The sequence below is a fragment of the Parastagonospora nodorum genome (genome assembly GCF_000146915.1).
Source record: "Parastagonospora nodorum SN15 chromosome Unknown scaffold_28, whole genome shotgun sequence".
NCBI lineage: Eukaryota > Fungi > Ascomycota > Dothideomycetes > Pleosporales > Phaeosphaeriaceae > Parastagonospora > Parastagonospora nodorum.
Window position 1 is genome coordinate 278,575 of NW_001884576.1, and position 22,949 is coordinate 301,523.

Below are 22,949 nucleotides of genomic sequence, written 5' to 3' on the forward strand. Positions count from 1 at the left end.
CGTAGAGCAGGGGCAGGTGGCTTCTGGAAGGCGGAGTTTGCTGGGACAGCTGATCGACAGGTGTAGGCGTGCTATTTCGGACGGTGGGATGTTGGCCGAGATGGACGCGGATCGTTAAGTGGATACTGCGGTGTCGTATCTACAATTTCAGAAGGGTCTCGCCACTGTCTTTCAAGCATTCTTTCTAAAACAGCTTTGTTGTTCGCATGCTCTTGTACGCTGAGGGCTGGGCATCTATGTACTCGGCTATTATTATGAATAAGCGTCGGGCCTACTAGCTGTCAGGCTCATACCCTGACGGATTAGTGTGTATCATGTATAATCTTCAGGCGATGGTGGCCGTACAATGTCGTGAATCCTATCCAAGTTCGCGACTTCGCCCTTCCCTTCAAGTGGCCAGATCCTGCCTTGAAAAGTGAACAACTTAAAAAATAAGTCAAATGATTGCTTTCATTGGCACGCACTTCAAGAATTTCAGCAAGCTATTTCACGATACGGATCCTGAGAATTGATTCAAAGCGACACACCTCAAGGCGCCTTCTTTCACAAACAGAGATAAAGAAGCACGTATCGCCGAGAGAAAAATTAGCAGGTCATTATTTCATTGCTCTAAGTCTTCTCCACCAGCTCTTTGAGCTCTTCGAGCCTAATGGTAATGGTGGCAGGGCTTTGCTCAAAACGCCTGGTTTCGCGGCTCCCGAATCGTCCTCATCATCCGAGCTCTCCTCGTAAAAGGTCTCTGAATCGCTCTTAAGAGATCCTTCCACGTCGAATTCTGTATCACTCGGTGACTTCCGCTCGTCCCAACTCTTCTGGTACTCGGGGAAGTCAGGCAGCTCAGATGGGGTCGCAGACCTTCGCATCGAGGGAGGTGCCCAGACGTGCTTCAAAAGCGGATTTAGGCTTGGTAAAGAAGCCACAACAATGCCGATGTCGACTTCTATCTGCGACCAGATAGGTACCCATGCCCACGTCCTGTGGTAACAGGTTAGCTACTTTCTCGAATAAGGCGTGCATATGGCTGACATACCAGCTCGAATCTCCGTCTTGCCACGACATGCTGGTCGATGTCGGACTGCCCGACATGGCGATTTCGCAGAGACGCATCGTGCTTGCTATGACAGGGACTAGACCGATGGAGAATATCAATGCAAGCGCAGCTTCAAAGCATGTCAGCGAAAATACAAGCCAATCACAGATGACACTTACTTCGCTGTTTCTTGTTGAACTTCATCAGAGGCAGCAGTGGCAGCGGGAAGAGTAGTAAGACTATGTCTGTGCCCACGTTGATCGCCGCTGAAATCTGCATGAAGAGTGCGCCGTTGATACAACCTTCTGGCTGTCGTTCGATGTCCCAGGCTCTCGAAACCGGAAGACAGGCAAGGAGCTGTGCCTGGGCTAGGGTCAGCAAAAACTTTTGATTCTCGAGGATTTTTGGGCTCACCATGAAGCTGGCAACTGCTGCCGCCGTCATCACGCCAGCCGTCACCCATACTCCCCGCGCTTGCACTACCCAAGGAAGCCCTCTCACACCAGCCCCAATCCTGTAATACAACGCCAGGATGCTCATCTTGACGGTCCTGTGTCATGTTGTCAGCACTATACATATCGTAGGGATCTTGTGCAAACTCACCAAGTGGCAACGAAGTATACGAGCATATTCAGCCACGAGTACTGTCTGTGTCAGTACCACATATTGAAAAAGGTGGTTAATAACTTACCTTCAGCATCTCATTGAACTCCATCACATGGAGCTCTGTCGCATGTCGTCCACGGCCATGCTCGACTTGCATGAAAATGGTCACAGTTTGCAGACCTCCGAGCGCCTTCATACTGTTAATGAGTCTCTTAGAAATCGGTATAGTTTGTTTGGACTGACCACTGCAACAGCGATGAAGAGGTCATCTTAGCCCGAACTTTTTGACCAGGCATGCTCGCGTTATGAAGCTATCTCAAGTCAATGATCCTTTCGCCAAACGCTCCTTACATTACTTACCGTATCGCCACAAAGAAGACCGCTATTACATACAGCGCAATACTCGTATGATTTAGTAGCGGACCCAGGTCATTCCCCACCGGTATATCAATAATATGTCCCATCAGATAGCAGAACAGACGTCAAGCCCGCCCTCTCGGTAAAGTGCGAATATCCGGCCGCCGCAAAAGAAACATGAGCTCTCCTAAAGATTACAAATACGTAAAAAGTAAAAAAGAACGACAAATTCGCAAACAACAAAGAGTGTAATGTTGGTTCAAGCAACCAAACTTGCAAGCCAGAAGTAAAACCAGTTGAGCGGGATCAGCACAGCTATATTGTGTCGAGCGAGATTCGCATCGGTGGGTACCCAGCTTACGGTATGCACAACCACAATGCACAATCCGGCATCCGCGCGCCCAAACGCCGCCGGCATGATACACGACGAGGCAATCCGGGCATCCAGCTTGCATGAAACTTCTGGAATACGCGCGCAAGAGCAGTTCCCCTAGCGAGCGTGCTGTTGCGCATGCCGTAGCGCAGACGACATGGTGCGGCACGTCGCGTGCCAACCCTACACGCGAAACCGCACGAGAACGCGCGTGATAGGCCAGAATTCTCCGACGCCGAACGCGTGCCCAAGGCGTCTGTCATTCTGGACGTTGACGGTGGGTGGCTTGTTTGACAGGGGCGCTGCGCGCTGTCGGAGGTTGGGAGCGATTATCCTGGTGCTGTCAAAACACGGCTTCCCGGCGCGCGGGTGGTTGGAGGGCATGAAGGTACGGCATGACAGTCTCATGAGTCGAGAGCTGAGGCGATCGTGCCGGTGGCTTGGGAATACAGGCGGATAAAAGCGTAGATCGATTGTGAGATCGAGTCCAGCGAGCAAGAGGGAAACGTTTGGGACAGATGTGAAGAACATTTGGCATGCGCGGGTCGAAGCATGGTATTTGCGCAGGTCAGCAACCGCTGATACAGGCCAGTCGTACAATCGATGCCCTTTGGCTGAACAAGTGAAGCTCCTGGCCGTCATCGCAAACTTGCTCGTCTAGTCACAACATGTTTCTTGACCCGCATCTCGGTGGTCATTGACAAATGCTGTAACCCAGTAGTGCACAAAATCTGCTCTTGACAGTTAGTAGGTGCAAGCCGTCGAACAATCGCATGGAAGCATGGTCAGCAGGAAAGACACCGAAGTACACGTCATTGAGAAGAGAGCATTGTTCATTTCATTTCGTGAAGAAGAGGAGTAATGCTAAACGCCTAGGCGCGGATGCCGTTGTCATATCTCGTAAGGCGTGTCGTTCGTGTTCAGGACCATGCCGCTTGCAGCTCCCACCCGTATCGTACAGTGTCCCAACCCAAAGTCGTCAATCCAAACAGCAACACCAATCTTGTTGAGACTACGCCAACAAAAGGTGATATGCTGTAGCAGCAACACAGAGAGTGGCAACCGTAACGCTGTAATAGCTGTGTTAGTCACACACTACAAGGCGTAATGTTCAAAATAGTAGTATCGTGAGTGTCCGCCATAGCTTTACTCACGTCAAAAAGGTGGAATGAGACTTGGGGTCTTACCCAGCACGTTTTCGGTCCCCTACGCAGACAGCCAAGAAGCGGCCAACGGATCCGAAGACGACACGGAAAAAGGTCTGAAGGAAGGACTCCTCATAATGGGCGACTTTCTGGTTGCCTGATGGCGTTCCGGCCCCTTCAAGAGTGTTGCTGTCATCCTGGCTGTGATCTTCGGGTGTGGCGTTCGCTGCTTCCGCTTTCGGGGCCTGACGTCGGCGAACTTGCGGCTCCGACACTGTTGTAGACTCATCGTCACCTATAGATAGGGCTTCGTTCTCTGGCGTTAGTGGTGGAGTGATAGGATTCAACATGTTGCTCGGTGATGCTATAGCCTCGTGAAGCTTGCTCAGAATAGCTTCCTTTGTACCATCAGTCCTGTTCACGTTGTCTGCTTCGCTAGACTGCATTGAGCAATCGATTGACGATTGTTGTGTGCCGTCTTCTGTAGGTTCAAGTTGTCTGGAGTCATTGGGCATCGGCGTGGCGTGAGGATCGCGAGCGAAAGCGGCTGCCGAGCCGAACTTCATGACCATAGGCGAGGGTAGACTATCGACATCTCCATCTGCGTCGTATTCCTCCTCATCCGAGTCGTCGGCTTCTGGGACGGATGCCAGCGAGGTGTACGATTTGACTGGGGCCAGCTCAACGGAAGAGCATGCTTGCGACAAGACGGACCCGATTGGCGAATGAGTGGGTTCTTCTGTCGATTCGTCTTCGGGTAGGTGGAGACCAATAGTTTTCACGCGCTCTAGAATCTGTTCGCGGCGTGTAGGGAATCGCTCGAGATATGGATCGGCGAGGTCGTCGTCTTCTTCATCCGTTTTTGGCAGCCGGTTCGGCAGAGTGCTGCTGTTGGTGCTTGCTCTGAAGATTCCTGGACGACCTCTACCTCCGAACAACACTCTTGCAGACTCACCGGCGTCCTCATATTCAAAAGTGGGTTGGCTCTTCAACGTGAACCCGCCGCCCTCTTCAGGGCTAGAATTCTCGGTGGTGGCAAAATCGCGCTCATGCGTGCGCTCATGTGCTAGGAGGGGCGTGTCATCTTCCTGGTATACATGGTCATCGTCGCCACCATCCTCGTGAGTGAAAGTGGGAACTTCGTCATCATAATCATCATTATCATCGCCATACATGTAATGTCGAGGTTCTGAGATGTCTTCGCTCGTATACTCACTCTTAGTGGAAATCTCGCTGCCCTTATACTGCGAGAAGCCAGTCTCATGCGATAGGAGTGGGGCAGCATCGAGTTCGTCGTAATCCGCGTCAGAAGAATGCATGTCCTCGTTCAATCCAGTTTCATGCGGGAGAAGGGGCCCATTATTCAGCTCGTCATAGTCTTTGTCTTTGATACCAGTCTCGTGAGACAGCAAGGGTGCTTGATCAAGCTCCGAACCTTGCGAATCGTCCGGATCTGAGGGTGTATTGATAACATCCTCTGAACTTGTGTTGTCGGTAGACACTTCGTCAACTGTTTCCAAAACTGGGCTCGAATGGGCCTCGGAAGATTGAAAGGATTCATGGCGAAATAGGGGAGCAGCTTGATCGTCTTCTGTGCGAGGCTCTTCATGGCCATCCGGTGTAATCACGAGCATGTTAGGCTTTGCGTCTGCGGCTCTCATGTCATGCGCTACTCTCTGTGAGATGGTCGCATTAGCACCGAAGTCGTCGCCATAGGCAGGCTTGTCGTCCGTCTTCTCAACCACGACTCGAGGCCTGTCAGACAATTTCGCCTGCTCATCGGTAGCTGAACGCTCTTCTCTCGTTGTTTGAAAATCAGGTTGAGCATCTGCGGAGTGTTTAGAAACGTCCTCATGCAGCGCGCGGGGCTCTGTGTCTCCATTGATCGGAGGTTCCTCGTCTGCAACTTTTTCGACAACGACGATAGGAACAGGGACACTGGGTAAGTGGATCACATCGCTCGTGTCGAATGTACTGTCTTTACGGGACTTTTGAGGAAAGGGCGGCTTCTCATGTTCGTGAGGGACGTCACGGGCTGTGTTTTGGTCGTCGTTCTGTTTTGCGGCTGTGACATGCAGAACGTTATTGCGATTGCCATGCTCGTCCGTGGCTGCTTCAAGTTAGCGCCTATGCTCATTTTCTACCAAATCTCGGCATACCAGAGTCCCTCGATTCGTCCACGACCCAGTGGCCGTCTCCAATACGGATTTTGTACTGGTGGTCGCCCTCGGCAACATTATCGAAGCGCCGCGTGAATATCAGATTCGCAGATGCTGTCTGCGCCTCGTCGACGTGCATTTCTAGCGGCTCCCATGGCGGATCGCTAAGAGACGTTACGACGTACACAGGCGGCTGCACACCCGTCTGAGAGAAGGTGATAGTTGCGCTCTCGGCCATCATGACAGGTGCGCCACTGCTTGTGAAGGACGACGGGCGGTATTCTGGGGGGTCGCTCGGAGCGGTTGACGTGGGGGCGGTCGCGTGCCTGGTCAACAGTGGGAAAGTGTCGTTGTTGGTGAGGCTATGTGCTGGCAATGGAGGAATATCGTCAGTAGTCTGTGATCGTTTGCGAGTTCGTGGCCAGAGAGACCAGACACGTTCTCGCTTTGTGCGTTTGCTCGTGCTCATATGCTGGAAAAGGGTGCAGAATAAGAGGTGTTACATAGGGAAGGGAAAGGCAGAGAAGTGCACAGAAAGGCTCTCACCACTTCAGTTGTATCGATAGTTGGCGCACACTCGGAGTGGCAGGTTCAGACGAGAGGTGCTTTCTTGCCTGTGAAGGGCTCGGATCTTATTTGAACGTAGCACAAGAAGGAGAGGGAGAGGCGCGGCGGGCGCATACGGGCGCATACGGGCGATAGTTGCCTCTCAACAAATGATGTGCAGCTTCCCTGTTTGTAGCGATACTTGGTGTTGAGCCTCTCGAGATCAGGGCATCTAAGGTTGTGAAAGTCTCAGCAAGGCGACAGAACTCCAGGCCATGGCGCGCAGATGCGCATTCCCTCCCCACGGCTGTGCGCCTTCGCCGGCTTTCCACAATTTCCATGGCGCCTGTGCTGGGCTTCGAGGGTGACGTGAGTTCAACGTCTCTACAATGAAGCTAGAGCCACGCGCTGAACCGGCACAACGGCGACGTCAGCCACGCTTAAGCCGAAAACAGCGCCATCACGGGCGATCACACCACCACTAACCTCCTCCCGACTGTCGTCTGGGTATCGCAACCCTTGTGCCATGGAGTGAGACACGAATATGCATGTGAAGTGGCTGCCGTACTAGTGAGGTGCGGGGTTTCCCCACCTCGCTACTCACATGCTTGAACGTATTGGTCTCAATCTCACTCAAGTACCCGCTCAGCTCCGTAAGGTGGTGTGCCTTTTGAGGCCCGAAGAGCAAGTGCTTCCGATTCGTCACAATCCCACGTCTTGGAGATGTGATCCATCACTGAAGATTATTGTGGATAGATTGAATTCCAAGTGTGCATGAAAAATCCCTCAAGCTATAGTCGTAATGGCCGTTATAGAAACATTGTCAAATTTCCTGGACCAGACCACATATAGTAGATGCTAAAAACTCACATGAACTCAAATGTCACATCAAAGGCAACAGAGCTCATCTGATTATCCCCATCTCAAATCAAGGATGCGCTATATCATGGCCATGTGCACTTATGTAGCGTCTGCATTTTTTGGAACACGTAAATTCATCCATTGCCTATCAGGCCCTACACTGTACTACCTAGGTATCTTTGAAGCTCTATATGGGGATTCATGACTATCGTTACATGTCAGTCTGTGAACAAAGTGGAATGCTTTTACAGAAAACAGAATGGCAAACGCGCGAAGTATCAGGCTAGAAAAGAATCTCGCTTCTCTCAAAGACGAGGCCTGGAAACACTCGATGAGCCACTCACCGATTTGGCCTTAAGGTCGAAGCGGTCGTTAGACATGACCTTATCCCAAGCCTTCACAAAGTCCTTGACAAACTTGTCTGAGTTGTCGGGCTGGGCGTATACCTCAGCGATAGCCCGAAGCTCGGGGTGCGAGCCGTAAACGAGGTCGTGGCGTGTACCAGTCCACTTCTTCTGGCCAGACTTGCGGTCGAAGCCCTCATAAAGCTCGGGCAGCTTGGACGAGTCGGCCGCCTTCCACTCTGTGTTGATATCGAGCAGGTTGACGAAGAAGTCGTTGGTGAGCTGGCCAGGGCGCTTGGTGAAGATACCGTGGGATGAGCTGTCCCAGTTGGCATTTAGCGCACGCATACCGCCAACAAGGACGGTAAGCTCGGGAGCAGTGAGGCGGAGGAGAGAAGCCTTGTCGAGGTCAAGCTGCTCAGTGCGGGCACGGTCTGAGCTCTTTCCGTAGTTGCGGAAGGGGTCAGTGGCAGGCTCAAGGTGCTCAAACGACTTGGCGTCGGTCTGCTCCTCAGTGGCGTCGGTGCGGCCGGGTGTGAAGGGAACCGAGACACCGGCAGCCTTCTCGACAGCGGCAGTTCCGGCGAGGACGATCAGGTCAGCAAGAGAGATCTTCTTGCCGCCAGACGCAGAGCCGTTGAACTTGGACTGAACGCCCTCGAGAGCCTTGAGTACCTCAGCGAGCTCCTTAGGGTTGTTGACCTCCCAGTCCTTTTGCGGTGCCAGGCGGATGCGGGCACCGTTGGCACCACCACGCTTGTCGCTGCCGCGGTAGGACGCTGCCGAAGCCCATGCAGTGCGGATGAGCTTGGATGGCTCGATGCCGGCCTCGAGAATCTGCTTCTTAAGGGCAGAGATGTCCGACTCCTCGACAAGGGCGTGGTCAACCTCGGGGACTGGGTCTTCCCAGAGCAAGACCTCCTTGGGAATCTCAGGGCCGACCCATCTGGATCGAGGACCCATGTCACGGTGGAGAAGCTTGAACCACGCGCGAATGAAGGCATCGTGGAGTTCTTGTGGGTGGTCGAGCCAACGGCGGGTGATCTTCTCGAAGCCAGGATCCATGCGCATTGACATATCGGTGGTCAACATCCTGGGCTTGTGCTTCTTGTTCGCATCATAGGCGTCCGGAATGATGTGGTCTTCAGTCTTAGCAACCCACTGGTTCGCACCAGCAGGACTCTTCTCCAGCTCCCACTCATATTTGTAGAGATACTCAAGGTACTTGTTGCTCCACTTGGTTGGTGTGCCTGTCCATGTGACCTCGAGACCACTGGTGATGGTGTCAGGGCCCTTGCCACTGCCGTGCTTGTTGATCCAGCCGAAGCCCTGAGTAGACAGGTCCTCGCTGTTGGGGTCAGGGCCGGTGTTCTCCGAGGGAGCGGCTCCGTGAGTCTTTCCGAAGGAGTGGCCACCGATGATAAGAGCAGCAGTCTCCTCGTCGTTCATGGCCATACGGTGGAAGGTTGTACGGATGTCTCGGGCAGCGGCAATTGGGTCGGGGACACCGTCGGGACCTAGTCAAGTCAGTGGATAGGCTCAATCGAGTCTGAAGTGATGGTTACTTACCCTCGGGGTTAACATAGATGAGTCCCATGTGTGCGGCCGCAACAGGCTGCTCGAGGTCACGCGAATGGATGTCCTTGTGGTCCATCTTGTGCTGGTCACCGTCGACAACACCCTCGCCTGAGACACCCTTGTTTCCGTTGGAGTAGCGGACATCATTGCCCAGCCATGTGTCTTCTCCTCCCCAGTAAATTGACTCGTCGGACTGGAATGTGTCTGGACGTCCACCGGCGAAACCGAAAGTCTCGCAGCCCATGGACTCAAGGGCGACGTTGCCAGTCAAGAGCATAAGATCCGCCCATGAGATCTTGTTGCCGTACTTCTGCTTGATGGGCCAGAGGAGACGACGAGCCTTATCGAGGGAGACGTTGTCAGGCCACGCGTTCAGAGGAGCGAAACGCTGCTGGCCATCACCACCTCCACCACGACCGTCAGTGACGCGGTAGGTTCCGGCAGAATGCCATGCCATTCGGACACTGTCGTCCCAGTTAGCACAATTATGATGTGTAAAGCAAGCAGTGGTAACTTACAAGAGACCACCATAGTGGCCAAAGTCCGCAGGCCACCAGTCCTGGGAATCGGTCATCAAGGCAGTGAGGTCCTTCTTCAATGCATTGTAGTCAAGCTTCTTGAATTCCTCGGCGTAGTTGAAGTCGGAGGTCAAAGGGTTCTGGCGTGGGTCGTGCTGGCGAAGAACGCTGACCGGAAGCTCATTTGGCCACCAGTCTTTGATCTTGGTGCCGCCACCTGCGACATTGGCGGTTCTCATGGGGCACTCGCCTTTGGACATGATTGCTGTTGTCGAAAAGGTACGTGTGAAGAGTGGTTGAGAGGAAAATCGAACAGCAAGGCGTGCTCGGCGCATGGGCATGTTATGTATTCGAAGCGGGGCACGCCAACCTTGGAATTATTCATAAGCCAGCATGGCCGGACCGGAATCTGAATTGCTGGTATGTATTTGCCCCTCCCGCGCATGCATGCCCGTGCTCCGCAACTATTAGCTGAAAACCGCCCTCGATCACGGTGACGACTCCACCTCGGCATCGTCTTGTTCAAGCTTCGACAACGAATCAACATCTTGACGCAGTCCATGCAAATCGAACATCTTAGACTAGAAGTATCTTCACGCCGCCACTACAACTAAGAGTTCACCCCGTCCTCATTCAGCGAGTGGCTTACTTTGGCAGCTTCGTAGACAGCAGCAAGTGGGTCGCTGGACCCCGCTGATTCTCTGGAACCGCTTGCGGATCCCTCATAATCCGATTCCGCCTCCTCTGATTTGTCGGTGACGTGACATCTGGATCGACACACGACATCACGTGTATGGCATCATTACCAAAGCCGATCATCTAGACGCTTCAGTCTTCGGGCAGAGCAGGAAGCAGAGGCGGAAGGCGACGGACTGCACAAGGTCCAGCCATGAAGCACAATATGAGCACGTTCTCGTCTACTCTAACACTTCGAATTTTGCCACAGCGAGTTATTTGCATTATGCAAGAGGCACAATGCATGAGCACCTGAGCTCCTGTACTTTTCGTACCATCGTTGTGGAGGGAACAAAGGGGCGCTGAAACGGCGTTTTACGCGGCCGCGAAATGCCGGTCTTTCAAGGATGAACATTTGCCGACATTCGACCCCACGTTTTCACCCCGCATTCTTGACTTGGAGATTGCAATTCTAACTCGGAGCAGTGGGCTTGAGACATGAAGTGTCAAAGACAAGTGTGAACAAGTACTCGGTAAGAGCAGATTTTTGAAATCTGCTCGTGGTCCGAAGCTCCGTCGCGTCTGCAAGCAAATCTGTTGGTAGCTTACCTAGATGGATAATCGTGGTTCGCTGATACGACAGTACTTACAAGTTGTCCACTGCGACGGAAAGCGATCAGGGTGCCTGGGGCGATATACAGGGCCTCACTGTCGCAATCAAGACCTAGCAATAATTTATAAGTTCAGGCTCTCAGACCTCGGGATTAGCGAAACCCTGTGTACTTCCCTTCGTAGTTGACCAAGTTGCAGTAGTACCCCCGCAACGTTCATGCATCTGCCCTAGCAAGATAAACAGCGGTTCTCTACATTTCCAGGAACATGCGGAAATCCATCTTATCTATGAGCAGGAAAACGTTTCGCACGCGCCGAATCGATTGAATGACGCACAAAGAGTGGCCCAAATGTGGAGCAACGTGTGTTTGCACCGAGGTGGAATGTGGAGGCGCAGAGCTCCAGCCAACCGCGAGGCGCTTCTGAGAAAGTTGGGGTAGATTCACGGCAGACGGCAGACGGCAGACGTCGGTCGCGGTCGCGGTCACGGTCTTCATCGATGAAGAGGGGTAGTCTTTTGTGATGACCTTCTTAAACGCTCTCAGTTCCCTTTCGTATTTAACCTTCTCACTGCTACACTGAAGCGATTCCAATTGAAGGTAGCAATAGTAAACCATGGCAGAGGGAAAGACGCAGACGTTCGACATTCCGAAGACGTGTAAAGCTGGAGTCGTGGTCAATGAGGGACCAGATTTCCGTGTCGAGGTTCAAGATGTCCCAGTTCCAGAGCCAGGTATGAACCAGTCCGTCGAGAACCCATCGGAAGGCGCGTCCTGACACGACATGTTAGGTCCCAACGAAGTGCTCATCAAGCTTAACGCAACCGGCATCTGCCACTCTGACATTCACTACATGATGAACGATTGGGCAGTCCCAAAGATGTCCGCGCTTGGTACAAAATGCGCGGGGCATGAGGGCGCAGGCGTCATTGTGAAGTGTGGAGATCAGGTCAAGACGCTGAAGCCAGGCATGCGAGCAGGCTACAAAGTGAGTATGTGCATATGCCTGATAGCTAAAGCTGACAAAACGGAAAGCCTATCCAAGACACGTGCGGCGTGTGCGAATTATGCCGAAATGGCAATGAATGCTATTGCCCGAAAGCGGTGCTTACTGGCCTGATGGTCGACGGCTCGTACAAACAATACATTGTCTCACCCGAACGATACACCACCCTTATACCAGATAATGTCAACGATTACGTATGTGCTGTTAACATGGAGCATATTCGCGAAACATAGTACTAACAGCGCGTAGATAGCTGGCCCGATTATGTGCAGCGCTTCGACCATCTACACTTCAATCGTAGATTCTGGCTTAAGGCCAGGGGATTGGGCTGTGTTTCCCGGAGCAGGCGGTGGTGTGGGCATGCAGGGTGTGCAGCTTGCAAAGGCCATGGGTCTGAGAGCAGTGGCCATTGATACCGGCGATGACAAGCGAAAGCTATGTGTTGACACTTCTGGCGCAGAAGAGTTTATCGACTTCAAGAAGGTTGACAACGTGGCAGAAGAAGTAGTTCGCATATGCGATGGCATTGGAGCGCACGCCGTCTTTGTGACTGCGGTACAGACTTACCCTTCATCCATCTCGTACCTCGGGGGTCGCATAGGAGGAAAAGTTATGTGTATCGGCCTGCCACCAGCTGGCACCCAGCACATCGACGTCGATCCCAATCAGATGTGTTTTAAGAAGCAGAGTGTCCAGGGAACGCTTGTCAGCAGCATGGCTGACGTCGACAAGACTTTAGACTTCGCGAGGAGAGGGTTGCTGAAACCCATCTACACCGTGTACCCCATGAGCCAGTTCAATGAGGTTGTTCAGAAGCTTAGGCGTGGAGAAATCGCTGGCAGGGCCGTGGTCGACTTCAATCAGCCGTAGGCGAGGATATGCAGTGCGGCGCATTTTGCCAGAATCGTGTACATTTCGTGTGTATAAATGAATCAGTAATACAATGCAATGTAAACGACTTTGTCTGACTGGAGATTTGGAGTGAAGCAACAGAGGCCCTCTCGTCTCAGGTGGAAGCGGCGACTAGCGCGGCTAGCCTGACATGTTTGGTGCGTTTGTCTCATTGGACATCAGCCCTACGAAGGTCGGCGGTGCAATGGAACCAGGGAGCTCGGGTCCAGACACGACTTCGCAATATGAGCGGTTAGAGAATGTCCGGCATATCTCTTCATAGCACACGTCGATGGGATGTCCAGGTCGCCCTCAAATCAGTCCCCGCTCGGACAAGCCGAAGCATCGTCGAGTCGCGCATCGAACGGAAAGCAGCCTGCAGTGGAAGACGATCACAGCGATGAGGAGGCATTGCTTGCAGACGATCCACTAGAGCGCAATTTACCGGAGCGGTATGCCATGCGCCAAGTTTGATTGTTGATAGCCAAGCTCATACGTCTTCACAGAATATCCTTCAAGCGCAAACAACCAAAGCCCACGGCCTCTTCCTTCGGCTTCCCACGGTTCCTCTCGTCTCCGCTAGGCACGCCCAACCGCGGCTCACCTCTACCACGCTCACCGAATTCTCGCCTGCAACAGCTTCGCAACGGTGAAAGCAGCGCAAATGGCTCCACGGAGCTCATCCTGAACTATCTCGACACCCCTGGCAACGCAGGCGAACACCTCCAGGACACCAAGGACGCGACCGGGCTGGACTGGTATGTCGAAGGACCAGGGCGAAGAGTAGGATATGACGATCTCACGGCTATTGATTGGATTTTCGAGTATGCAAAGGAACGACAGCGTCTGCGGTACCTGTATTCGAGCGCAAGTGGCATACTTGGCCACTTGAAGCAGCTTGCTGACGCAAGCCAAGTTTGGATCATACTGGTTGCTGCGGGAATACTGAGTGGTGGCATCGCTGCATTCATCGATGTCACGAGCGATTGGCTAGGTGACCTGAAGACAGGGTACTGCAGCAACGTGGACGGAGATGGCAGGTTCTATCTCAACAAGAGCTTCTGCTGCTGGGGCCATTCAGAGCTGTCAACGTGTCATGATTGGCATCCATGGGGAAATGCCTTGGGCATTGGTCCTGCTGGTGGTCGTTGGGTAGTCGAGTACATTTTCTTCGTATTGTTTTCGGTGAGTGGAGTGCATGCGGCAGATCGAAGCACGCGCTGACCAGGCTCAGATACTGTTCGCCGCAGCCGCAAGTCTTTTGGTGCGCGAATTCTCTCCTTACGCAAAGCATAGCGGTATACCCGAAATCAAGACTGTTTTGGGAGGCTTCGTTATACGGCATTTTCTTGGCGGCTGGACTTTGGTCACAAAGACAATTGGATTGGTAAGAGAACGTCAAAGTTAATTTGAATGCAATTCTGACACATAGCAGTCTCTTGCAGTTGCATCAGGACTTTGGCTAGGAAAGGAGGGCCCGCTTGTACATGTTGCATGCTGTTCAGCAAACCTCTTTATGAAACTTTTCAGTAATGTCAACGGCAACGAAGGTGAGCAACTTCCAGGCCCGTATATGGGATGCGCAACTGACCCCGATGTAGCACGTAAGCGAGAGGTCTTCTCTGCAGCCGCGGCAGCAGGTATTTCGGTCGCTTTTGGGGCGCCTGTAGGTGGCGTGCTCTTCAGTCTCGAGCAATTGTCCTACTACTTCCCGGATAAGACCATGTGGAGCAGCTTTGTTTGTGCCATGGTAGCGGCGGTCACGCTGCAGGCTTGTAACCCCTTTCGCACCGGCGAACTCGTCTTGTTCCAGGTCACCTATCACAGCGGCTGGCATGATTTCGAACTCGTGCCGTTTGCATTCCTCGGCATACTAGGTGGCTTATTCGGAGGCCTTTTTATCAAGCTCAACATGGGCGTCGCCGAATGGCGCAAAAATCGAACGTACCTCAAGGGGCCAGTAACCGAGGTCGTCATCGTCTCTGGAATCACGGCACTGATTAACTATCCCATCAAGTTCATGCGAGCACAGTCATCTGAGCTCGTCCACATCCTGTTTGCAGAATGCGCCGATCTCACCGAGGATACTCTAGGTCTCTGCAAGTCTGGAAAAGCAAACACTGGCGTCGTAGCTCTGCTACTTATCTCCTCGGGTCTTGGTGTCATACTTGCAAGCTTTACGTTTGGCCTACAAATTCCCGCAGGAATTATCCTGCCATCAATGGCTATTGGTGGGCTGTTTGGTCGCGCTGTTGGTCTTAGTGTCGAGGTCTTTCAACAAGCTTGGCCGACATTGTTCGTCTTCGGGTCATGCGAGCCAGACGTACCGTGCGTAACACCTGGTACGTACGCGATCGTAGGTGCCGCATCAGCGCTGGCAGGTACAACGCGAATGACCGTATCCATCGTGGTCATCATGTTTGAGCTCACCGGCGCACTAACATATGTTCTGCCCATTATGATCGCGGTCATGATCAGCAAGTGGATAGGCGATGCCATTTCTCCCCGTGGTATCTACGAATCCTGGATCCACTTCAAGGGCTACCCGTTCCTAGACAACCGAGACGACAACGGCTCCTCCATCCCCGACGTCTCTGCCGCCCATGTTATGACACGAATCGAAGACTTGACCGCCATCACAGCGACTGGCCATACAATAGAATCACTTCGGCGACTCCTCTCCCAGCATCGCTTTCGAGGCTTCCCGGTCATCGACAGCTCTCGCGATGCCCTTCTGCTAGGCTACATTTCACGCACTGAGCTGGCATATGCACTTCAAGCTGCTCTAACGCCACCTCGAAACCTTTCCGACGATGTCGAAGCATACTTCTCCCATCAACCCCTTTCCGACCCAACAACGTCCTTAGACCTACGCCCGTGGATGGACCAGACGCCCATCACTCTTAACGCCAAAGCATCATTTCAACTCACCATGTCCATGTTCCAGAAACTCGGTTTGCGCTACGTGCTCTTCACAGACCGCGGTACGCTCAAAGGCTTGCTCACGAAGAAAGATGTTTGGTACGTCATGAACGGCATGGAAGAGGACAGAGAAGAAGGCGGCGCAGGAGTAGGTGTTGGCCGAGGCGGCTTGAGAGAAGAGCATGAGGGCATGGAGGACGATAATGAGGAGCGTGGACTACTAGGCACATCGGAGGACGAACGTGATAGCTTTATAGGTGGCGATAGAAATAGGTAGTTGAAAACGGGGTTGTGGCGTGTTTCTTTTCTCTTTATCCCTACAGCCGCACTCCGCAGCGTCGAGCCGATCGGAAACTTCTCAGATCGTGTGGCCAAGCATTTTTATAGTTATGATGTAAGCTTCGCGTCAAAATCCGGCTTCTCCGAATGATCTGATAGGGATGATGCCTGCCATGGATATTTGGTTCCTGGCCATTCGACGTGCGGGGAAATGATACTCGTACGAAAATGAAACTAATCATTAGCACTTTTTTCAATTTGACCACTATGGCTTTATAATTGTTGAACACGTCCATACTTTCAGCCCTCGCAATACGGATCGAAGCGGGTCCAGCTTTGCTCTTCACATGCAGGTCGTGGTGCTCCCACGAATCATGCACAGAGGACCACTCGACATCCTCACTCAAGCCGCCAAGATGCAAATCAGCCAATCAGAATCGCCGATTGCTAGTTCGCCTTCTCGGGCCAGGATCGCGGTGTAACCGATCCAGTGAGAGCCTCCCGAGGTGGCTATGCGCAGCGGGTCACAGGCGGGAAGTTGCACCTGTTAAAGATCAGCCGGCCTCGCCGTGGTGTCCTACACCGACCTTCTTTGCCTTCCAGCCTTCTGTGCTTTGTGTGTTTCAAAACATTTTCAACCGCTACAAGTGAAAGGCAACATATTCTGAAAGAGCTCGACTTGATGACCGATAAGTGCGCGCGGTAGCGGCTATGACTGGAAGATTGCTTGCGAAAGGCAAAGGACGACGCCGACGACTTGAACGTTGATAACGCCCAAAAGATCCTGAGAACGCAAAGAACTTAACCTGTTGCCACACAACTAGACAAATCCGACGGAACTGTGACTATGGCGCAGCACTCTCAAGAGCCAGAACGCAAGAGCAGAAAGAAACGTTCACAGACATCGTCCAAGGCTGCGAAACCACGGTCTTCGAGCAAGAAACCGCGTGCATCACAATCAGAAACGAATCTATGCGCCCAAAATCATGCGCCTCCAGTACAGGACGTGCCGATGCAGTATCTGCAATCTTTCCAGCCACCGCAGAATGTGAGGAGCCCACCACCACCACAATCGCAGACCTTTCAACCTGCGAGTCCGCCACAACATCCCGTATATGGTCGTGTTCCACAGTATTCTCCTCCATACTCGTATCCCTACGGACCACCTCCTCTTCCATATGGACAGCCTGAAGCTAATCAGTCGGTTCTCCGGTTCGCTTCGCCCCCACCTATGAAACCCAGGGATGAAGGTCCTTTCAAGGAGCAATGGGACAAATTCGACCGCATGGCTGCCAAGTCGTACGCGGATCTGCGAGATGGAGCGTGTAAGGGTGCAACAAGACTGACAACGACTTATATTGAAAAGCCCACAAATGCCGTGGCAATGAAAAGCATGCAAGCATTATGCCATGGGGCAGCGTTATACGACGCCATTAACCACAAATTCGATGCAGTCATCAACAGTATTGATGGCAACAGATTTAGTGGGCAAGAGCAGGATCTGCTGATATACGAGAATGCGCAACAAACATCGCCTAACACGAGCCCACCCCCTGGTGATCCTCGTAAGGAAGTGCCAAATCCGGCTCGTCAGATGGTGGGGAAGGAAAAGGGAAACAATCACTTCCAGAAAGTGTGGCTCTACTCAAACTCGCGACTGCCACCACACCTGCCGCCCTTCAAAGTTTACATGCCAACATATCCTTTGCTGTGCTTAGCGGCAACCTATTCCGAGCGCGTATACACACCACCACGATCAAAGTCAAAAGAGACGGAAACACATGTGCCATCTGATTGGCGCACTGGAACGAAAGCCATGGTTCTGAAATCAATACCTGTGGACGATATGAACACTGTTGTCTTCGCCGTTCGAGGGAGCGAAGGTTTCATGGACTGGGCCGTCAACTACAACACCGCACCATCTAGTCCAGAAGGATTCCTAGAAGATTCGTCAAATCTATGCCATGCCGGGTTCCTATACGTCGCAAGGAAAATGATCAAGCCAGTCGCAGATCGCCTACGCGTGCTCCTAGAGGAAAACCCAGCGCGATCCAACTGCAGTCTGCTTATCACTGGCCACAGCGCTGGTGGTGCAGTAGCTGCACTCCTCTACGCACACATGATGAGTAACAAAATCGAGTCAGAACTCAGCTACCTTACCGGCTTCTTCAAGCGCGTGCATTGCATTACATTCGGCGCACCACCCATCAGTCTCCGCGCGCTACAGAAATCCGAAGACAAACGACATCGCAAGAGCTTGTTCTTCGCTTTCGTGAACGAAGGCGATCCGATTCCACGAGCAGATAAGAGCTTCGTAAAGAGCTTATTGAAGCTCTATGCAAGTCCTGCGCCGAGCACAAGTGCACTTGCGTCAACGATAACGAACATGTCGAAACTGAATCTCTCGCAATCGCCACCATCTGCACCGCCGAAGTCGAAACTGAAGAATGGGCTTGTTCCGCGGCTCACGCGACCATCGAAGTCGTCTTTGCAGACCACGACTACTACATCAACAACTGCGACCACTGGGCCGGCCTGGACGATACCTCCGTGTACGTTGCTTCCAGCGGGCAGGATCATCATCCTGCGGTCGCGAGCAGGTATTCGCGACAAGCGCGGTGCAGATGTCATTGAAGCTGTCACGGTGGATAGCGAGACGTTTAGGAAAGTAGTCTATGGTGATCCGGTGAAGCATCAGATGAAGATGTACAAAGAGAGAATCGAAGAGATTGCGACTCGAGCTGTAACTGCTGGCGGTTACTAGCAGGTGCACATACGTAGTGTGGATTTTGATACCCTTATGAAATGAAGTAGAGAATGAAGTGGTTACAGGCATTCTTTTTGTTGCGATGACGTTGAGTGATTTCGCTGATTTCCACATTTGTACGTGTTGTCGAGGATTTCAAGCACGATCACAGGGTGCTGCCCAGGCACTCGCAAAGACTTTATTTTACACGCTTATCTTATATCACACAGCTCATTCTCGACAGATGTTATTGCTATGTTCGGCAAAGACACCAGACCTGTCGCCTCCGCGGGGTCGGGTGCTGTGTAACCGCCAGGCGCGATCCTATGCATACACACAGGGGTGCCGGGAGCACAACCCGCAAAGTATTGCATCTCCATGTGCCCGCCTCGAACTCGTCAAACTTCCTCACACATCCCTCACAATTCACAAATTTTGATCATAAATAATCCTTTAATCTTCCAATGCTTCATCTAAAGCTCGGCATACACAGGGAACCTACTTTTGGGGTTATCATATTGAGACACAGCTGACGGGATGCTACAGAACCTCGAAACATCATGAGCCTCGTATCTTCGGCTCGCATGCCAATTAAAGTCATGGCCATCAACATGGGACAGCGCATGTCACTCAGACGCACACTTTTGCTTTCGAAGCACACGCAGTACCGACGTGTTCATGGGCGTTCGGAACACCCCCTTTTCGCGCGTAGCAAAACGCCGGAAACATTTCGAAAGACAAATGCTCAGACAGGCCTGGCCACATTAGAATGCCTTTGGAAGATCCGTCAACCTCGCCCCGCACAATCAAGAATGCACTGTCAACGTGCTTATTCAACACCTTTGCCACTGGGAATAGCGAGGGCACAAGAGCGGTCTGCTCTTCTACAGGCTCGTCGTGCGGCGTTCAATCGTAAAGAGAAAATCAGTAGAGGCCACGGCATGTGGATCAATTGCGTTGAACTTCTCGGGTTACGTCAGGATAGCTCGACAAGGATTGCGCGTTCCAAGCTAGAGGTGTTTCGGTGTGAAGATGAGTACAGATCTTCCACGGGCGCTCGAAAAACATTAGCTGCGCTACGCGTACTCCGAGCCAAACAAGACTTCCAACTTGAACAAATACTGACACCTTTAAATATGCAGATCTGGTTCATGCGCGATCTATCCAATACACTGCGCCATTGTCCTTACAATAGGCTCCAAAAGAGATCGTGGTGCTTTCTAGCCTGCGCAGGAGATCTTCGGCATGATAAAGGTGAGCTTATCCTGCGCCGAAACACTCGTACGCCTTACTTTTGGCTAGGCCAATACGGGGCTTCGACATTGCCGGGAAGTCCTTTCAGGTTTCAGGCTTGGAAAGCCGAGGATTTGATGTTGGCTATCAACCAGGAAATCGACTTCCCTTCAGGACCCGGTAGTAAGACACTCAGGAAGACTTTCAAACTCTTTCTGGGCCAGTATACCGCTTGCTCACGGTTCGTGAGTCAAGGAAGCAAGGCTCATCACACCATCATGTTGAGGAGCCCTTCCACCTCGAAACAGCGCCTCTTTAATGCTTTTCAACATGGATTCTATACAGTTAGGCATACAGCAAAGGAAATCATGTCGATGTCTTGGAGGATGTCTCGGCAGCTACGTCAAAAACCTGTGCCTTTACAAGCACCTCGATCCCGTCAGGCTGCCGCGCTCCGTAACATGCGAAATGACGCAAGCACCTTGAGTGAGAATTGGGATACCACCATGGGCTTGTATGTTGAAGAATATGTCCCAGTATTTTCGAGTCTCCTCGACTTCATGACCCCCGAAGAAATCGAGCGCCGGAGCGAAAGTCTAGGGAACTATTGGCTCAGATACTGGCAAAGGCAGAAGCAAAAGGATGATCGCGAAGCACGTATTGAGACATGTCTGATCAAGATCCGCAAAGCACTGAACGAACTTCGGGGAAGGAACACGAAGATGTTGAAACTGAAGGGACATTGGAAGCGCCTCGATCCAGCAAATGACGCTGCCCAAGCGAGCTGGCAACATCAGCGGCAGAAGCAGCGTGGTTATAAGAAGCTCGGCAAGCACATGAGATGAGGAAGGCTGCGCCCGACAATGAGAATGCATGGATGCGTCTAGCCATCATGGGGATCAAGACAGCGCACAGCGAAGCTACACCCCCACCAGGTGCTGCGACAATTCATGTGCGCGGTAATTGTGGCTCGAGTTCGAACGATGCACGCACGATCGAGAGGATAAGGGCCTGTACTCAGCGGACGTCCATTAAGGAGCTCCAGTTGCCAAAACGAAATCAATGATAGATAAGGCCAAGCAGGACATGAGCTTAAGACAGAACATGTATGACTACATTGGTGTCATCAGACTAGCTCGCTCCATAGTCAATAGCTCATGGTCAATGTATCCCGAGATCTTACCTGACAGCTCAGCCTTCGCAGCTTCCAAATTGCACCAACGTATTGTTGGTAAAAAACGTAGTGCTCACTTTAGAGTTCTAAGGCCAACATATGATTAGCCTCGACATGTAATTAATATGTAAATATGCAAGCCTGAAGTATAAGAGTTAAGTAAGCAGCGTACAGGTCTTATCTGAGTTTTGCTGAGCCTTTTAAAATCCACGGTTCTTGCCTGTTGTATATCATGAGTCTGAGTGCATCTCAACTGGATGTTAAGGGCCTGATCCCAACTCTTTCTTTGAGTACCTCTTATAGACGATACGCTATAGAAACTATGTTAACTATAGATGTTAAATTGAATCGGCGTCTGCTCTTGATATGATAGCATCACTACATCGTCAGACTCCTGTTGCGTCCTACTGTACTGCTGATATATAGGAAGAATACGGCTTATCGACAGAAAAAGGAGGAATATAAGTGAGTTTGAGCAGAAGAAAAGAAACAGGTACATATGAACTCAATGCATGTGTGGTGTCTTGTTGTATTGATTCGTGACTTCTCTCCTCCATCAGACGGGTCCACTACTTTAGGCGCACCGCCTGCCAGCGTCCAGATTGCATCTCAATCGAATTTAGCCGGCTGCCTGATGAGCTACTTCGTGTAGACTGCCATTGCCGTGGAACCGTGAGCTACGCCTCAGGCTATTTTCCACAAGCCAAATGCACGAGCGTCACTGCTCAGCGCACCATATCTGGCTGTTTGATATTGCCTCATCCTCCCCGCGTTGTTCATTTCAATTCGTATCCGTCATCAAAGTCCATGTCTTCATCCCTCCTTCTTGAGCTCCTCGTCCGCCCCATTTTCCTTCTTGCCACCAACACTCTTGCTCCCCGCCAGTTCCTCGATAATCTCCGCCACCTGCACTGCCTTCGCCCGGGTCGCTTCTTCATCCTCTTTCTCCGCCAATGTGTCCAGGCCTCCGAAAAGCCATAGTTCCTGTAAATCGCGAATGAAGGTGCTGAGCTCTTGGGCGGTCTTGATCTATTTCACGTTAGCAAAACATTACGTGATTCTCTGCAACCTCCCTGATTGGGTCTGAGGGTGATTAGGAAGTGGTCGACGCGACATACCAACGAAGCACTTTGTTCCCGCACTACCAATTCCTTTTGCGCACTCGTGGAGTAGTCCTTTGCTTCGTTGAGCTTCGGTATGGTCGAGTATTCGCTGGTATCGGCGGGCTTGACGGTACGTAGGATAGTGGAGAGGTAGCCGTCGCCGCCCCAGGGATCCGTGTTGCGCTCGTCGTAGATGGCGTTGCAGAGCTTCTCTACACGGGCTGGGGAGTGGTGTTAGTACGGCCCTAAGACTGCCAAGAAATGGGACATGACAAACCTGATAGAGCCTCTTTCGTTCGAGGCAAGTCCTTATCCATGTTTGCGCATAGGCTTGAGCGTGAGTGGCGCTATGTTCGGCTGTATGTTGTACCTTGAGCTCGCACTCGCATCCCTTATCGATAGGCCATCTGTGGCACGTGCGCCTGTCTTCCATGCAGCTGGAGTGAAACAAGAACCCATCCCCGCGGACGCGGCATCACTTCAAAATTAGCGCCCATGATATCACGGGTAAATCGTCGACTCTTAGATCTCATGCCGGCAAACTATGCCGTCGCTTGTATTAATATGATCTTCGTTATTATGGCGATCCGATCGTTGCTGGGTGCCAATGTCTGCCTGAGCCAACACCATCGACAGCGACTCGGCACCGAAGCAGGTTCAGAATGCCGAAAGTCACGCCAGCCACACAGCCTTGCTCAGCTGAACTGACAGATCACCACGCATATGTGGTGTCGGCAAGAGACCGGCGGGTTGGCGGTTCGAGGCTTCAGCTCGGCTGGACGGCAGCAGGAG

The 22,949-nt window shown here is 52.1% G+C and overlaps 9 protein-coding genes across 9 annotated transcripts; 5 read left to right on the forward strand and 4 right to left on the reverse strand.

Annotated features, from left to right (window-relative positions):
• Positions 1-596: 596 nt before the first annotated feature.
• Positions 597-1,832, reverse strand: SNOG_13838 (hypothetical protein; the record flags this gene model as incomplete). Its single annotated transcript, XM_001803988.1, has 5 exons — positions 597-975; positions 1,031-1,160; positions 1,210-1,580; positions 1,634-1,674; positions 1,722-1,832. The coding sequence occupies 5 exons, from the start codon at positions 1,830-1,832 to the stop codon at positions 597-599; spliced, it is 1,032 nt and encodes a 343-aa protein (XP_001804040.1).
• Positions 1,833-3,549: 1,717 nt separating this feature from the next.
• Positions 3,550-5,908, reverse strand: SNOG_13839 (hypothetical protein; the record flags this gene model as incomplete). The annotated part of the gene is made up of 2 exons (XM_001803989.1): positions 3,550-5,621; positions 5,671-5,908. The coding sequence occupies 2 exons, from the start codon at positions 5,906-5,908 to the stop codon at positions 3,550-3,552; spliced, it is 2,310 nt and encodes a 769-aa protein (XP_001804041.1).
• Positions 5,909-7,102: 1,194 nt separating this feature from the next.
• On the reverse strand, positions 7,103-9,813 carry SNOG_13840 (hypothetical protein). Its single transcript, XM_001803990.1, has 4 exons — positions 9,518-9,813; positions 8,991-9,463; positions 7,422-8,938; positions 7,103-7,282 (listed from the first exon to the last, which is right to left on the reverse strand). Exons 1-4 carry the CDS (start codon positions 9,775-9,777, stop codon positions 7,277-7,279), a joined length of 2,256 nt encoding a protein of 751 aa, XP_001804042.1. The 5' UTR covers positions 9,778-9,813; the 3' UTR covers positions 7,103-7,276.
• Positions 9,814-9,910: 97 nt separating this feature from the next.
• SNOG_13841 (hypothetical protein) lies at positions 9,911-10,069 on the forward strand (the record flags this gene model as incomplete). Its single annotated transcript, XM_001803991.1, has 2 exons — positions 9,911-9,937; positions 9,989-10,069. The coding sequence occupies 2 exons, from the start codon at positions 9,911-9,913 to the stop codon at positions 10,067-10,069; spliced, it is 108 nt and encodes a 35-aa protein (XP_001804043.1).
• Positions 10,070-11,419: 1,350 nt separating this feature from the next.
• SNOG_13842 (hypothetical protein) lies at positions 11,420-12,776 on the forward strand (the record flags this gene model as incomplete). The annotated part of the gene is made up of 4 exons (XM_001803992.1): positions 11,420-11,570; positions 11,595-11,791; positions 11,839-12,003; positions 12,059-12,776. 4 exons carry the CDS (start codon positions 11,420-11,422, stop codon positions 12,677-12,679), a joined length of 1,134 nt encoding a protein of 377 aa, XP_001804044.1. The 3' UTR covers positions 12,680-12,776.
• Positions 12,777-12,997: 221 nt separating this feature from the next.
• SNOG_13843 (hypothetical protein) lies at positions 12,998-15,899 on the forward strand (the record flags this gene model as incomplete). The annotated part of the gene is made up of 4 exons (XM_001803993.1): positions 12,998-13,152; positions 13,207-13,885; positions 13,908-14,087; positions 14,136-15,899. 4 exons carry the CDS (start codon positions 12,998-13,000, stop codon positions 15,897-15,899), a joined length of 2,778 nt encoding a protein of 925 aa, XP_001804045.1.
• Positions 15,900-16,727: 828 nt separating this feature from the next.
• Positions 16,728-17,853, forward strand: SNOG_13844 (hypothetical protein). The gene has a single exon (XM_001803994.1). The coding sequence runs from the start codon at positions 16,874-16,876 to the stop codon at positions 17,090-17,092; it is 219 nt and encodes a 72-aa protein (XP_001804046.1). The 5' UTR covers positions 16,728-16,873; the 3' UTR covers positions 17,093-17,853.
• Positions 17,854-20,386: 2,533 nt separating this feature from the next.
• On the forward strand, positions 20,387-20,725 carry SNOG_13845 (hypothetical protein; the record flags this gene model as incomplete). The annotated part of the gene is made up of 1 exon (XM_001803995.1): positions 20,387-20,725. The coding sequence occupies one exon, from the start codon at positions 20,387-20,389 to the stop codon at positions 20,723-20,725; it is 339 nt and encodes a 112-aa protein (XP_001804047.1).
• A 1,142-nt stretch (positions 20,726-21,867) lies between these two features.
• On the reverse strand, positions 21,868-22,474 carry SNOG_13846 (hypothetical protein; the record flags this gene model as incomplete). The annotated part of the gene is made up of 3 exons (XM_001803996.1): positions 21,868-22,083; positions 22,197-22,378; positions 22,435-22,474. The coding sequence occupies 3 exons, from the start codon at positions 22,472-22,474 to the stop codon at positions 21,868-21,870; spliced, it is 438 nt and encodes a 145-aa protein (XP_001804048.1).
• Between the last annotated feature and the right edge of the window lie 475 nt (positions 22,475-22,949).

What these genes read in the sequence shown, in the direction of transcription:
- SNOG_13844 (XM_001803994.1), top strand. Translation starts at nt 16,874, where the DNA reads ATGCGCCCAAAATCATGCGCCTCCAGTACAGGACGTGCCGATGCAGTA.
- SNOG_13840 (XM_001803990.1), bottom strand. Translation starts at nt 9,777, where the DNA reads ATGTCCAAAGGCGAGTGCCCCATGAGAACCGCCAATGTCGCAGGTGGC. An exon ending in GGCCACTATGGTGGTCTCTT is followed by an intron (nt 9,464 to 9,517) that starts GTAAGTTACCAC and finishes CTGGGACGACAG; the next exon opens with TGTCCGAATGGCATGGCATT. An exon ending in CATCTATGTTAACCCCGAGG is followed by an intron (nt 8,939 to 8,990) that starts GTAAGTAACCAT and finishes TGACTTGACTAG; the next exon opens with GTCCCGACGGTGTCCCCGAC.